Source organism: Xenia sp. Carnegie-2017, unplaced genomic scaffold (assembly GCF_021976095.1).
Source record: "Xenia sp. Carnegie-2017 unplaced genomic scaffold, XeniaSp_v1 HiC_scaffold_30, whole genome shotgun sequence".
In the NCBI taxonomy this organism is placed as follows: domain Eukaryota; kingdom Metazoa; phylum Cnidaria; class Anthozoa; order Malacalcyonacea; family Xeniidae; genus Xenia; species Xenia sp. Carnegie-2017.
This window is the reverse complement of record NW_025813494.1, coordinates 845,573-862,060: the sequence shown is the minus strand read 5'-3', so window position 1 is coordinate 862,060 and position 16,488 is coordinate 845,573. Positions and strand designations below refer to the sequence as shown.

General features: G+C 34.7%; 1 protein-coding gene, 1 long non-coding RNA gene and 1 pseudogene across 2 annotated transcripts; all 3 read left to right on the top strand.

Moving 5' to 3' along the window:
* The first annotated feature begins 1,859 nt into the window (after positions 1–1,859).
* On the top strand, positions 1,860–2,497 carry LOC124455151 (brefeldin A-inhibited guanine nucleotide-exchange protein 2-like). The gene is made up of 2 exons (XM_047005872.1): positions 1,860–1,939; positions 2,324–2,497. The coding sequence occupies exons 1-2, from the start codon at positions 1,868–1,870 to the stop codon at positions 2,480–2,482; spliced, it is 231 nt and encodes a 76-aa protein (XP_046861828.1). The 5' UTR covers positions 1,860–1,867; the 3' UTR covers positions 2,483–2,497.
* Positions 2,498–2,557: 60 nt separating this feature from the next.
* On the top strand, positions 2,558–10,444 carry LOC124455273 (annotated as a pseudogene).
* LOC124455212 lies at positions 6,936–8,623 on the top strand. The gene is made up of 4 exons (XR_006951774.1): positions 6,936–6,945; positions 7,033–7,307; positions 7,693–7,785; positions 8,609–8,623. It is a non-coding gene; the product is annotated as an uncharacterized LOC124455212 (long non-coding RNA).
* Positions 10,445–16,488: the final 6,044 nt, after the last annotated feature.

The following is a 16,488-nucleotide window of genomic DNA, read 5'->3' as shown; positions in this document are numbered from 1 at the left end:
TAACAATTAAGAACAGCCAGTTTCGCGTACAAAATTGGCACGGTGTGTTCCAAACTGAGGCCATGGCGTTGTTTAATGTTTATATTTTGGTATAATGACGTCATGGCAACGTGTTCTCCCGTTCTTCAAAATGTGTCTGGCACTGACTCGTACGTTTCAGAATATCGGAGAGTCGTGTTTATTATTTAGTATCTTGTACCTTTACGTTTAGTCATTAATTTACGAATTCAACGACACAAGACTGACAAGAGCATAGTGTTTTGGTCATAATGCTAGTCATACTTTACCACAACACACGTTTGCGTGCATTTCGATATCTCTGCAGACAGCGGCCCCTGCTTGTTTACGCACATTGTGATAAGAAAATAATAAAATAACCAGTAAAGCACTACTACTTTGAATTAGAAATCAGAACATTACCTTTCGCTCTCAGTCATCTTTTAATAAACGATAACATTAACGGCGTGAATAATTCGGATGTCCAATGTGTTGAATATAAGAATATTATTCGTGCGCTGATATGTGTTTAAAATTGCGAACGTACAAGACTGTTGACAATCGCTATCAAGCGGCGCCCTTAGAAGCGCCGCTTACTCGATATTCCTCGAATAAGAAGCCTCCAAATCTAGATTAACGCATGCGCAAATGTTCAAATTGAGCTCGAAGGCGCGCTTGCCTTGGTTAATAAATAATTAATTTAATCCACTTAATTTAATACACTTGACTCATCTTACCAGTGTAGCAAAGTGAAACCGAAAACCACGACAGTAAATCGCGTATAAATAGCAAGCATTTCAACTGTAAAGACAATTTAGACAAAAGATTACATTGACATTGTTTAGAACCGAAAAATTTAAACTGATTTTGCTCAGAGATTGATCCAAAAAATTTTTGTTCGGTAAATTGCTTAGGCAAGCGGCGCTTGCCTACGCTTGCATGACCGCACGCCACTGATTAAATGTTTTAAAGATGCGAAAAATTGGTGATCTTTAAAATTTTATCGCGCAATGTAATGTGACTGTGATGTTTTCGCATGATAAATAATGTTAAATATCCCAAGAAAGAAGTGTAAAATCTAGAAATATTTTGTTGTTGAATGATTTGACGATGTTCGTGCTAAGCCAGCTTTAATTTCTTTTTTCGATTGTTTTAAAAAAAGCTACCGAAACGATGCTAAGCCGGCTTTTCCTACATTAATTTCAGATGATCCGAAATAAATTTGACTCTTTTTTCCCCCCGTCACTGACATTCGCGGAATGTTCAAACTCTTATAAAGCTACGAAACTGTATTTTTTTAATTGCGTTATAGAATGATGAAAAAGAAATCTCAAGTTTGCAAGATGAGGTGAAAAAATGCAAAGAGGAGAAAAGGAAAGTGATTAATGAAGTCGAACAACATGATGAAAAGATTAAATTGGTGTGTTTATTGATAATTATTGGACGACGTTGTGCATGATATCAAGAATTGCTCAGACCCGAGGTTAATGTTATATGTTGAAGCAAAGCTCTTGATAACATGCAAAAGCAGAATTCAAGAATTGTTGTATCATACAATGATAAATGCAGAATAGCCTTTAAGCTATTTTGTACGAAAACCACAAGGTTTTTCACATGAAATAATCTTAGCGTTTTGCTTTCATTTCCTCTCCCCCCCGTCAAATCTAGTTGCAAATAAAGGAAATTGGTAGTTTGGATAAAGATGTTGGTAAGGAAGATGTGGAAGATTTGCTGAAGAAAAGTGACATTCGCTGTGAAGAAACTAAAGAAAAATGGGCGAAGAAATTGAAGTCTTAAAGGACAGTCTTGCAGCTGTTATTTCGGAAAAGGAAAATATATTAATAATATTGAATAATTGAAAACGAAGAACATGGAGACGATCAAGACACTTCTTACCATCGCTCAAACGGATGGTAATTACATCGGGAAGTCTTGGCTCGAGGTAGAGAGAATCATCTTGCTATATATTATGGTTGGTGTCTACGACTGAAAATATGATCGATTGTTTTTTCATCAAAGGAAAAAGTCTAGGTCTTGTCTGTAGTCTTATCTTCACGATATTGCTACAGTCTTTCATTTTTCCAAGTGCTTTGTTGACCGTATTTCATACCCTTCATCAGAGAATCGTATCACAAATGTACATCTGTAATAAATATACATAAGAAAATGAAGTTTTTTCTCAAGATATTTTTTATTTGAAGATATTTTCTACGTATGTATTTAACGTTTATGTTCGTCTTGTTGAACACTCGTTTTCGTTGCTCAAATGCTCGTTCCGCTCGGCGCATATTTTTACGTTTCCCTAAAGTCATTGTTTTCATTCTAGATACTGAAATGCATTTCCCAACTTGAATTGGCTCAACTTATCGGTACTGGTGTGAAAACGCGATACCTTCACACGGCGTCCAGCGGTGTTACTAATTCACCCACAGCATTCATCGAAAACAACAAGACATCTTATGATATAACCTCAGGTTGCTTATAACATTGTTGTGACGCTCATAAATGTCAAATACTAACGTTGGGTGCTTTTCTTTGTTTGTATTTCTAGGAAGGTCGGATGCCTGTTGCCGCTGACTCGAAAAAAGCGGCTGGCACACAGGAAGCCATTTGGGAGACCGTGTTTATTTATGTATTAGTGAATATGACTTTATAAAGTAGTGAGACAATGTAAGGTCATGTGACAGACACATTTTTGGTACTAAAGTATACAACAACAGTGAAGATGACTTTATAAAGTAGTGAGCCAATGTAAGATGTTGACCCTCTAAATTTCCTTTACAGGCTGGCAAACTCCAAATATTTGACGTTTCGTCTGGTTCATTGCTTTAAACTGTGGACGCACACGATGGGGCTATTTGGTCGTTGTGTTTAGCTCCCGATAATGTAAGGAACTTTACTTCATTTTAAAAACATATTTTTGGTGTGGTCGTTGGAAAGCAACATTTTTGACAAAATTTGTTGACTCCCATGCCCTTTTATAATATATTAATCCTAACACTGTTTTGAATATGCACATGAAAAACATGTGACTTGGACGAGATCTGAACTCGTACCGTCGGGATTCTAGTCCGCCGCTCTACCTGTTGAGCTACCAAGCCTACAGGGATTTGAGACGAGTCAAATGTCTTTTAAACTCCGTATGGACGAGAGACTCGCCACTATAACAGTTTACTGGATGGCACCGTGTTTTGACTTTATTCCAAAGCCATCATCAGAGAATATATATAATTTATTCATCCTAACACGGTTTTTAATATGCACATGAAAAACATGTGACTTGGACGAGATTTGAACTCGCACCTTCGGGATACTAGTCCGCCGCTCTACCTGTTGATCTACCAAGCCCACAGGGATTGGAGACGGGATTTGGATTAATATATTATATATATACTCTGATGATTGCTTTGGAATAAAGTCGAAACACAGTGCCATCCAGTAAACTGCTATAGTGGCGAGAATCTCTCGTCCATACGGAGTTTAAAAGAGATTTGACTCGTCTCCAATTCCTGTGGGCTTGGTAGCTCAACAGATAGAGCGGCGGACTAGTATCCCGAAGGTGCGAGCTCAAATCTCGTCCAAGTCACATGTTTTTCATGTGCATATTAAAAACCGTGTTTGGATTAATATATTATGTATATACCATGCCCTTCTTAATATGCTTTCTTTCGATTATTTCTGTAACAGAAATAGCAGCGCTCTTTTTGTTTGCAAACTTAAGTTATTCTTCTGCTTGTCATTTTGTAACTCCTTGAAGTGACATATGCTTCACTCTCCCCTCGTCCTCATATATTCTTTCAGTGAATTGTTCAGAGGGATCTCTAGACTACGCACATCTAGAAATGATAATTTCATCAATTTCTAGACGCTATTCGCCTCAGGAAGTGGTGACAAGGATGTAAAATTTTGGGAATTTGATTTGATTACGGATGATGACTATTCAACTACCAGGTATTAAATAGTTTGCATGTAAAGCAACGTTTGCACTCAACGTGATTTTTCACACGTGATCTTTCTAAGACGAAAAATGTCCATTGTCTGTCGGAGCAAAAACAACTTCATGTACTAATTCTGTTAAAGCTTGTCTTGTAATGTTTTTTCTCTTGTTTTTCTTGTGCATTTCATGATGTTTGTAAAGAAAAGTGGTTAAATGTGACCGTCCGCTTTTTGTTTGCTCAATCTCAGCTTAACATTTTCTAATTGTATGATTCAATATTTTCTAATTGGTTTATTTTTTTCGTTGTACAATTGGGAGATTCATTTTGTATTATTTTGTTTAGTCAAAGATTAAGTATTTGTCATGCACGAACATTAAAGATGAATGATGACGTAATGTGTGTAAAGTTCAGGTTAGTTGTTGATATATTCGTTACTGTGGGGGGGAGGGTTTATGTACTTATGATCTTTCGTTTAATCACGTGCCAACCTTCTTTGCAGTCCAAATCAAAAGTTTATGCCGTGGCTTTGCTTGATTTTACAATGAAAATTTTCTTCACTGATACATTGAAGGTAAGTTTTTAAATATTTTTGTACGTAGTTGATGATATTGGATAGCAGCTGATGGTATTAGATAGCAGTTGATGATCCTGGATAGCAGTTGATGTTGGATAGCAGTTGTTAGAATATTTTCATTTGTTGCTGTAGATCACTTTAAAGATGACTCCTTGTACGAAATTCTCCCATTTGTTTTTCTATGAATCACGATAAAAATGCTCTTTGAGTTAGAACTGTTTCCTTTTCCTAAAAAAAATTCACTAAAAAAATCGACTCTTGTAAAAGAAGGCGATATTTTTGACTTTAAGCTAGTTACGTAACATTGGATTAATTTATGCTTTCCATCAACGTTATAATTTGATTTACAGAAGTCTCAAAAATTTAACTAAATAAACATTTTCCTGTCCATTTATCCTAATTACTTTTGTATTCATTCTTTAAATGTGGTTACTTTTCCCGCGTCGTTATTTAGTTCTTCCTATCCCTCTATGGTCATAAATTACCTGTTGTTACCATGGATATATCAACGGACGTTTTATTCATATGACGTGTGTATCAAAGTATCCACGTTTGACTGTCGTATGCAAACGTGTATTGTGTTTACAAGAAGAATCCTTAGCTTACGTCATGGACGCATACATTTTGTATACGTCACATCCGTTTTAGCTGTCGCATAAATTATACTGTTTTTTTCAAGCTCACAGCAACGGCTTCCAACTCTGTTGTGATATCATGTTTTATAATATGTTTTTTATTTTTGGTTGAAAGAACTTTACCACATAAAATAGAAGAAAAATACGTATACACAAAAGATACATTACGTACCAAGCTGTAAATAAGTCATTTCGCAAAAGCTTTTCGAATTAGATATTTTCGAATTAAATTTACAATGTGAATCAATTTTATATTATGCATAAATTTTATATTAATCAATTTTCTAACTTATGCGACAGTTCAAAAGAATGTAAGTTTTGCTGAGTAAGCTTTTCTTCAATGTTGCTTTAAACCCAAACGAGGAAGTTTGGGTTTGTGACGTAAACTAAGGAATTATAAAATGAGCGATGATGATGAGAATGTAATGAAAATTGATTTGAAACTTTGAGAAAGACGTACATAATGTCAACTACGTATGACCGTGTAAATTTTTACCAATCCTCTGTTGTGGAAGGGAAGAGCGTGTAGCGGTCCATCTCTTGACCACTTTGTATTAGTGAACGCTTTTCAATGGCGTCGTTTTTTATTTTTGAAACTTTTCTCTGTCATTGGATTCGTATTTTTGTCATCCTTGATTCATTTTTTACAGGATAACGTTCTCCTCACTTCTGGTGGCGTTGACAAGAGCATTAAGATTTGAGGTTTAAATTTTGGTGATTGTCGAAAATCAATATTCGCCCATGATGACAGGTACGTACAATGTAATTTTAAATGACAGATACGCAATTTTATGACAGTAATATATGATAGCCTGAAACAGTCGATTATATCCCTACTATACACTCGTATCCTATGTACATCTTCATTATACCCTATTAAACCCTCTTACCCTGGTTACATCATTGTTTCGTCATCACCATACCTCGTATGTCTATAACATACTAGTAAACCACGTCCTCAATTGTTTTATACGTAGATTTCCTGCATATTTTTTACCCGCATGTTATCAACATTACACCCCACAATACCTACATGTACTTTCATTGTATACTTTATATTCTCATGTTATCAACATTATACCTAGTAATACCTACATGTACTTTCATTGTGTATCTGATATTCTCATGTTATCAACATTATACTTAGTAATACCTACATGTACTTTCATTGTATACTGTATATTCTCATGTTATCAACATTATTCCTAGTAATACCTACATGTACTTTCATTCTATACCTTATATTCTCATGTTAACGATATTACACTTCCTAATACCTACATGTACTTTCATTGTATACCTTATATTCTCATGTTATCAACATTACACTTAGTAATACCTACATGTATATTCGCTATTTATATTGTAATAGCTTTAATCTTCTTTTAGTGTCATGGCCGTGCAGTTCGTGCCGAAAACTCATTATTTCTTCAGTGCAAGTAACGATAAAGCGATAAAATATTGGGACGCGGACAGATTTCTTCATGTTACGACCTTAGAAGATCATCATTCAGAAATATGGAGTCTTGCAATCAGCCATGACGGCGAGTTTGTTGTAAGTGTCAAGTATGGAAGGTTTTAGATAATTTTAAACATAAGTTTGCTTGATATGAATGAAAGAATAAACGAAAAACGTTATTATCAATAAGAGTACCATTTACTCAAAGATCAACACTTATTCTTAACACTCCAGTTCCACATGCATTTTATTTTATCTTATAGATCAGTGGGTCACATGATAAATCATTAAGACTTTGGGAACGAACGGACGAACCGTTGTTTGTCGAAGAGGAGAGAAATGGTACTATACGTAGATCTGTTGCTGGAGCTACAAAAATATGCATATAGTACCTGTACTTTCAATGTTTATTTTAATTTTTCTATTTAGGAGAGGGAAGCAGCTTACGAAGAAAGCGCCGTAACAGGAGTTGAAACAATTTTAAGATTCTTTTTACTATGTAACATGAGATATGCATGTCCCATCTTGAGCCATACTACTATGTATTTGTTATATACTTTCACTATGGAAAATATCTTGTGGAAGTTGCATTTATTGCACTAAATAAATTCATTTATTTAAACCATGATGTTGTTTAGATTCCAGGTGAACAAGACACAGAAGCTGTTAAAGCTGGCAAGAAAACTATCGAGACGATCAAAGGAGTTAGTTTTGTTGTTGTATTAGCATTGCAAGTAAATTTTATTGGTTTTGTGCCCAGTCCCCCCTATAGTACCTGAAAGATACCTCAAAATCATACAGATATATCGAAAACTGTAGTACACCAAAGACATGTGAAGACTGTGCATATATGAGGCCAAATGTTTAAGCTTACATTCAGATGGAGTACTTGGAGGATATTATAGTAGAATACAGATACTTGCAAGATAATACAGTTTGATTGTGATACTTGGAGGATATTATAGTAGAATATAGATACTTGGAAGATAATACAGTATGATTGGGATACTTGGAGGATATTGAAGTATAATATATAATATACGCCTGGAGATTACTATGTTGATGTTTGTTCTCTTATCTCTTCATTAGGCTGAAAGAATCATGGAGGCCATTGAATTGTATAAGGAAGAAAGACAGAAAGAACTTGAACATAAAGCGAGTCAAGTGACAAAAGACAAAACGGTAGGTTTGTTATTTCTTGCTCTTCACATCTATAAAATGTTTATGTTATACGTATGGACAATCTTAAATCTTAAATGAAAGGTTTGTTATTTCTTGCTCTGCACATCTACAAAATGTTAATGTTTTACGTATAGACAATCTTAAATCTTAAATGAAAGTTTTGTTATTTCTTGCTCTGCACATCTACAAAATGTTTATGTTATACGTATAGACAATCTTAAATCTTAAATGAACAATCTTAAATAACCATGACCGGCAACATAACAAAACTTTCCGAGACGAAACACCCTAATTGGGGCAACGCCCTACACTGTTATTAAACCCTACGTGTGAAACCACCGCCAATATTTTCTTACTCTCTAATTTGGACCACGCCCTGCATCGTTATTTTACTCTACCCATAAAACCACCAGTAATATTTTCTTACTCTCTAATTGGGGCAACGCCCTACACTGTTATTTAACCCTACCTGTGAAACCACCGCCAATATTTTCATACTGTTTAATTGGGACCACGCCCTGCATCGTTATTTAACCCTAACCATGAAACCACCAATAATATTTTCTTTCTCTCTAATTGGGACAATGCACTACACTGTTATTAAACTCTTCTACCAATGAAACCACCATTATTTTCATACTGTCTAATTGGGACCACGCTCTGCACTGACCTACCCATGAAACTACCACCAATATTTCCACACTCTCTAATTAGAACCACGCCCTTCGCCCTTCACTATTGTCTGATTTATACAGAAAATCCCAGTTTCGTTTTTTACACAAGTTCTTTTTGCTCTCACATACATTTTCTTTCCTTTGAACAGCTTCCAAAGCGCATCCGATTCTTGCTGCCTTTGGTAATGTCAGTGTAAGTTTATTATATCTTCAATGTTTCTATTTGAGAATCACATGAAGGCCACGTGGTACAAGGTGAAAGCCACGTGCATGTTGAACATGATTAATGTAAATATTAATGTAATGTTAAGATTGCAAGATTTACATACGTACGTACGTAGATAAGGGAAAATGGATGAGATGGCTTTACATTTATAACAACTCTAGAAAGTTAAATAAAATACACAGGATTTGTAATAATGAAATAAAATATCTTGACCACGAAGATGGAGGCCATAAATATTGTTGTTCTACGATTGAATGCCTGTCTATGTCAACCTCCTTTTCCCGGACCATAAACTTACGACGTTTGTAAAATATTTTTTCTTCTCACAGCCTGTACAGTACGTACTTCTAGTGGTGAAAAAAGTAAAGTCAAGGTAAGGTTGAAGTATTATAAAGAGCAGCAAATTATCCCGTGAAGAATCGTTGTTTGTACTAAAAGTTAATTTAGAGCATTTTAAAGGTAAAGTATGGCAAAGTGTCTCGTTGGAGTTACGATAGGAATTAAATATTAAGCGATATTAGAATACAGTAGAGAGGTATCTTATGAAGCAAGTGTTTTCTACAAAACACTTAAATTATTCAATTTCAGTGAACTTGAAGAATCATTGCTTGTGTTACCGTTTGACTATGTTATTGATGTACTGAAACTTCTTCTTGAGTGGATTAAGGTAAAGTGAAATGTATTTTGACTCCTGTGTCATTAGTTTACATGGTACAGGTTTCGTTTTCAAATTTTGCTAATCCCAGATGTACGTGATTGTTTAGAATGGTTGGGAAACAGAGTTAAGTTGTCGATGTTTGTTCTTTCTGCTGCGGTAAGATTAATACGTAATTTTATTTTTGGTTTCCATCGATATTTTTTTCAATACGTCGGTCTTTAAATCATTCCCTAAGAATGTCATCACGTTCCTTTAGTATTACTGAATATATGATACAATTGGTGAGATACCTATGTACAATGTTGGATATTTTTCATTTTTTTCATATTTTGTTACTATAGAATGCATCACAACAAGATCATATCCACTCCTGAACTACTGCCAGTAATAGACTCTATCAGATCACATTGTCGTAGCCGAGTTCGCGAAATGAAGGTAGGAAGTTGTACGTTTATGAAAACGCAAGTATCGCCAAATTTCTCCGTAATTTTACCATGCGCTACACGACCGTTAATTTATTCGTGGTAAATTTTGTCGACACTTTAATGACTGTAAACTTAACACGAAAAAGTCGTCAATTTTGAGTGGTTAAGAGCATATAAGGCTTTCTTTCACATTACAGTGCCAATCTTAATACTGAGTTTGGCTTTGTATTAAAAGATTCATAGAATATTCTTTTGTGTATTAACAAGAGAAAAAGTATGTATTTAGAAACAAAAATATTCAAGAGTATGAAGATTTCATTTTTTTCTCTAGTTTTTAATAAATTAATCGTCTTGAGTTTTGAATTGTGTCTCAAACTGCCACAGATGACTTTTGCAATTATATGAACTGAATAAATTTTCTTGAATTTTACATCGACGCCGATAAAACTATGGCACACTTGTAATGATTGCTTTATCTTTAGGATACTGTTGGATTCAATTTGGCGGGACTACAGTTTATTCAAAGACAGCTTGAGAATCGTGACGTCACATTCTTTGGCGAGACACGCGAGAGACTGGGACAAATACGAAAAAAGAAGACAATTGTGAGGAAATTTCGATGAAGGTTATTTTGTTGTTGATACTTTGACAATTAAAACGATTGTCTTCAAAAGTACACAATGGCTTCGGTTGATTTCTGTCTATAGCCATCTTCGAAGATCCCTAACCCAAACTGTACCCCTAGAGGGACAAGGAAAATCCCCGTGTGCCCTTTAAATTACAATTTTCGTGATCAGCAGACGTTTAAATTTTGCATGATTCAGCAGTTATTGATACTGGATCAGCCTTAAAAGCTAAAGAAAAGAATTTCGATCTTGGTATTTTAATAACTAAATATGGGCTAGCCAGACATGGACAATCGGAGTCTTTTACTTCTATGACATTGAAATACATTTTTGCGTCTAATTCTAGCTCCCAGCTACATAAATAATCTTACTGCAAACTGATTTCAGAAAAGTTAAATTTAAATGAAAGTGAGATCATCAAATTCAACATCACAACTATCGGTGAATACCTCCATCGAATGAAAATATAGAATTAAAATAAGTTATTACATTACGTGGGAGTAATTCCAACTATAAACAGGAAGAAATAATGAATCGATTAACAATTATCAAGCAATTCACCCATCTACAAAACATATAAACAAAAAATGTATTTTATGAGTTACCAAAATGAATACAGAAAAAACTGCATCCTCATATGACAAAGTCTGGTCATTTCAGCATTCAACAAAAGGGATGTAAAATTGTCATGGTTCTTCTAAGATATGGATTTATTTTCATGAAAATGACCCAACAAACATTTCACTCATTTTAAGGAGCTTTACAACTTCAGACTAGATAGATTGCAAACGTACTAATCTCATATACACTGTAAAAGTTCCATACAAGTTTCTTAGCTAACAAAAAAAACTGTTCCAGTAACTAAATGACTATTGAAAACTTGAAAATACAAATGTTTGTATTGAATATTATCAAGAATATATTTAAACTTTTTATATACAACTGTTGTTGTTAGGACTTTAGTGTAAATTTTTCTTTAATTCACGGACTCCAAAATCTTGTAGAAATGTAGAGGAAGTACCAGGAACACGTAGATACCAAAGATAGATAATCCACGATAGATTTAAGTGCTAAAATTTTCGAACGAAGACGAGCGCGTGATAAACAAAACAACCGCCGATCGCACCAATTTATAAACTTTGATTTCTCGGCGAAAAAGGACCAATTTCAGCCAATAAACTCTTGAAATGATCGCTAGACTTTTAGCTACAAGATTATACCATAAAGTAAGCCAATGAACAATTTTGAAGGAAGAAGATCAAAATTTCGAAGAGCACCGCCGGAAAATTCAATGGCCTTGCATTTTTTGACCTTACTGTGGCAAGATATCAGGCCGTGTAATTTAAGTAGGCCATGAAGCTTCAAAGTTAATTTCTTTAGTATTGCTCGTTCATAACAATCTTTTGCTTTTGTACTCTCCCATATCACTGTAAACCAAACCCAGATTGTTGTACGTTGTCACGATATTAACATGGTCAGGTCCAAATGCTTTCGTTTGAATTTCCATCGCTTGTATGCAAAATGTTTGTCTTTTCGTACTCTCCTATTTTACTGTAAACAAACCCAGATTGTTGTAAGTTGTCGCGATACTAACATTATCAGGTCCAAATGCTTTTGTGTAAATTTCTAATGTTCGTTCGTAAAAATCATTTGCTTTTTCGTACTCTCCCATATCACTGTAAACGAAACCCAGATTGTTGTACGTAGTCGCGATATTAACATGGTCAGGTCCAAATGCTTTTTTGAACTTACATCGCTTGTTTACAAAATGTTTGGCTTTTCGTATTCTCCTATCTTACTGTAAACAAAACCCAGATTGTTGTACGTTTTCGCGATATTAACATGGTCAGGTCCAAATGCTCTCGTTTGAATTTCAATCGCTCGTTCATAAAAATCTTTTGCTTTTTCGTACTCTCCCATATCTATGTAAACCAAACCCAGATTGTTGTACGTTGTCACGATATTAACATGGTCAGGTCCAAATGCTCTCGTTTGAATTTTCATCGCTCGTATGCAAAAATGTTTGGCTTTTTCGTGCTCTCCTATCTTACTGTAAACAAAACCCAGATTGTTGTACGTTGTCGCGATATTAACATGGTCAGGTCCAAATGCTTTCCTTTGAATTTCCATCGCTTGAATGCAAAAATGTTTGGCTTTTTCGTACTCTCCTATTTTACTGTAAACAAAACCCAGATTGTTGTACGTTGTCGCAATATTAACATGGTCAGGTCCAAATGCTTTTGTTTTAATTTCCATTGCTTGTTCAAAATCTTTTGCTTTTCGTACTCTCCCATATCACTGTAAACCAAACCCAGATTGTTGTACGTTGTCGCGATATTAACATGGTCAGATCCAAATGCTTTCGTTTGAATTTCCATTGCTCGTATGCAAAATGTTTGCATTTTCGTACTCTCCTATTTTACTGTAAACCAAACCCAGATTGTTGTACGTTGTCGCGATATTAACATGGTCAGGTCCAAATGCTTTCGTTTGAATTTCCATCGCTTGTATGCAAAATGTTTGGCTTTTTCGTACTCTCCTATTTTACTGTAAACAAAACCCAGATTGTTGTACGTTGTCGCGATATTAACATGGTCAGGTCCAAATGCTTTTGTTTAAATTTCTAATGTTCGTTTGTAAAATCTTTTGCTTTTCGTACTCTCCCATATCTTTGTAAACCAAACCCAGATTGTTGTACGTTGTCGCAATATTAACATGGTCAGGTCCAAATGCTTTTGTAATTTCTATTGTTCGTTCGTAAAATCTTTTGCTTTTTCGTACTCTCCCATAATGTTGTGAACAAACCAGATTGTTGTACGTTGTCGCAATATTAACATGGTCAGGTCCACATGCTTTCATTTCAATTTCCATCGCTCGTTCATAAAAATCTTTTGCTTTTTTGTACTCTCCTTTATTTCTGTAAACAGAACCCAGATTGTGGTACGTTGTTGCAATATAAACATGGTCAGGTCCAAATGCTTTGGTGTAAATTTCTATTGTTCGTTCGTAAAAATCTTTTGCTTTTCGTACTCTCCCATATCTTTGTAAAACAAACCCAGATTGTTGTACGTTGTCGCAATATAAACATGGTCAGGTCCAAATGCTTTCATGTAAATTTCCTTCGCTCGTTCATAAAATCTTTTGCTTTTGTACTCTCCTATTTCTGTAAACAGAACCCAGATTGTTGTACGTTGTCGCAATATAAACATTATCAGGTCCAAATGCTTTTGTGTAAATTTCTAATGTTCGTTCGTAAAAATCTTTTGCTTTTTCGTACTCTCCCATATCTTTGTGAACCAAACCCAGATTGTTGTACGTTGTCGCAATATAAACATGGTCAGGTCCAAATGCTTTGGTGTAAATTTCTATTGTTCGTTCGTAAAAATCTTTTGCTTTTTCGTACTCTCCCATATCTTTGTGAACCAAACCCAGATTGTTGTACGTTGTCGCAATATAAACATGGTCAGGTCCAAATGCTTTCATGTAAAGTTCCATCGCTCGTTCATAAAAATCTTTTGCTTTTTTGTACTCTCCTTTATTTCTGTAAACAGAACCCAGATTGTTGTACGTTGTCGCAATATAAACATGGTCAGGTCCAAATGCTTTTGTGTAAATTTCTATTGTTCGTTCGTAAAAATCTTTTGCTTTTTCGTACTCTCCCATATCTTTGTGAACCAAACCCAGATTGTTGTACGTTGTCGCTATATTAACATGGTCAGGTCGAAATGCTTTCATGTAAATTTCCATCGCTCGTTCATAAAAATATTTTGCTTTTTCGTACTCTCCCATATCTTTGTGAACCAAACCCAGATTGTTGTACGTTGTCGCTATATTAACATGGTCAGGTCGAAATGCTTTTGTTTGAATTTTCATCGCTCGTTCATGAAAATCTTTTGCTTTTTCGTACTCTCCATTCTCCCGAAGCAACCAACCCATCTCGTTGTACGAATATGAAACATCAACATGATTAACACCTAACACTCTAGTTTGAATTGTTGTTATATCCTTAAGTACATTGATGGCCTGTTTAAAGTTGTAAAATTTTTTTAATACATTTGCAAAGTAATTAGCAATTTTCCAATTGCTTTCATCAAGTTCTTGTTTTGATGATTTTACATCGATCAACTTATTTAGGAAATGTTGAAATGATGAATTTGTTATGAATTTAATTAGATGGGGAATTATTTTGATTTGATCTTCTCTGTCTTCAAAATGATAGAGTGCCCAAGCGACTTGACACGCAAGTAGAGACATCTTAGTCGAATTATTTTCTTTTTGTTTACTGCAAGAGGTCTGCCAAATTTGATAATTTATGATGGCTTCATGTACAACGCGATGCAGGCGGATGTCGTTGTTTTCCGATTGAAGAATTAACGAACAATGCTTTAATTGAAGACATATATCTTCTGCAGACGTATGTGGATCAGTGCTTTTAATAAATTGTATGATAATATCTTGTGGTAACGGATCGAAAGATATTATCGAGAAAAGACCAAAAACTTTTCCCATTAATATGGATTCTTGAGTACTTTTTTGTACTGCCAGCTCAACAGTTTTCAATATAGTTGATTTACCTCCAGAATATGCTGTATTGATCTTTTGAAATGTGGCATCCATGCTCTGTCGCTCTCCTTCAGTCAACTTATCGAAATATTGCTCCCACGTGAATTCCAGATTTGCACTATTTACACTACCTACGTAGTAAGCAGCACTTGCCAGGACCAATGGTTGACGATCTAATTTTTCTGACAAATTCTTTAAAAACTCTTCATCATGATTATGAATATCGGAATAGACAGATAGAATTTGACGACATTCTTTATCATTCATACCATGACTGATTGAAATGTGTTTGTTTAAATTGTCATCTGGTGGTATAGCATCGGTATTTTGGACAGTTACTATAATTTGTCCATTTTTCCAATTATGATCACCAACTTGAGGTAATAATGGATAAATTTTATCCAGTTCAACCACGTTATCAACAACAATCCACCATATTCTCCAAGATTTCAGTTTTTGTGTCAGCAGGAAATGAAAGTGTTTTATTCTGTCTTCGCTGCTTTTTACATTTTTAAAAACATTTTCAATAAAATGTTCATGGATGTTCAAACGTTGACATAGGTCATTATAAGTTTTTAAGAGAGATTCAGCATCTTTTCCTTCGAGTGTCATCACAAATGTAGTTTTATTTTCCCAGTCAACAGAGTTAAACATTTCGTTGCAAATTTGTCTAGCTAATTGAGATTTACCACTGCCAGGATTACCAGAAATATAGTAGTATGTCAGTTTATTATTGTTAGTACTGCACAAGCTATTGAGATCTGCTGTGATTTGATTAAGTAATTTTGTACGTTTAACAATGCCATGATTTGGTTTGCAAGGAAGTACTTGAAAAGAATTAAATTTGTTTCGTTGTCTTTTTATTTTATTAATTTCATTGAATGAAAATCCTAGATCTTGAAACGAATTTTCAATATCACAAACCATTTTGTCAAATTCGGAATCAGATACTTTACCACTACAATCATGGATAAATTTGTTTCTAACAATACGAAGTGCATCAACTGCAGATCTAACTTTTGAGTTAACTTTTGTTCCAATTGAGTTGGAATACAGTATTGCTGCAAATAGTGTCGTACAATCCCACTTACTGGAAATGAAAAATCCCACTAATGTTGTGAAATAATGAATTCTTTTCATAGCAGCAAAATGATAGAATGGGGAATGCAAATTTTATATGTTTTTGCTATATAGACGACTTGCAACACAATATATAGATAAAACTTGGTATCAAACCATTTTGTTCAATAGCTATAAAATGATAAAGTAGTGTAGCTAGCTTATAGACCATGCCATTGAGCTAAATACAACTGGGACGCTACCTTTTTATGAAGCCAAAAACTGCGGGAAATCACCTCTGCGGTGTAATGTAAGGGTGATAACGTTCCAGTGAGGGATTTTAAACTCATTTGTCATTCCTTTAATGAAGCTCCCTACAGTTCAACTGAGATTCGGGTGTTTCAGGTAGCCTTCACTTACAACATTATTTTGATCAAACACACTCAAATTTGGAAATATGAGCTTTGCAGGA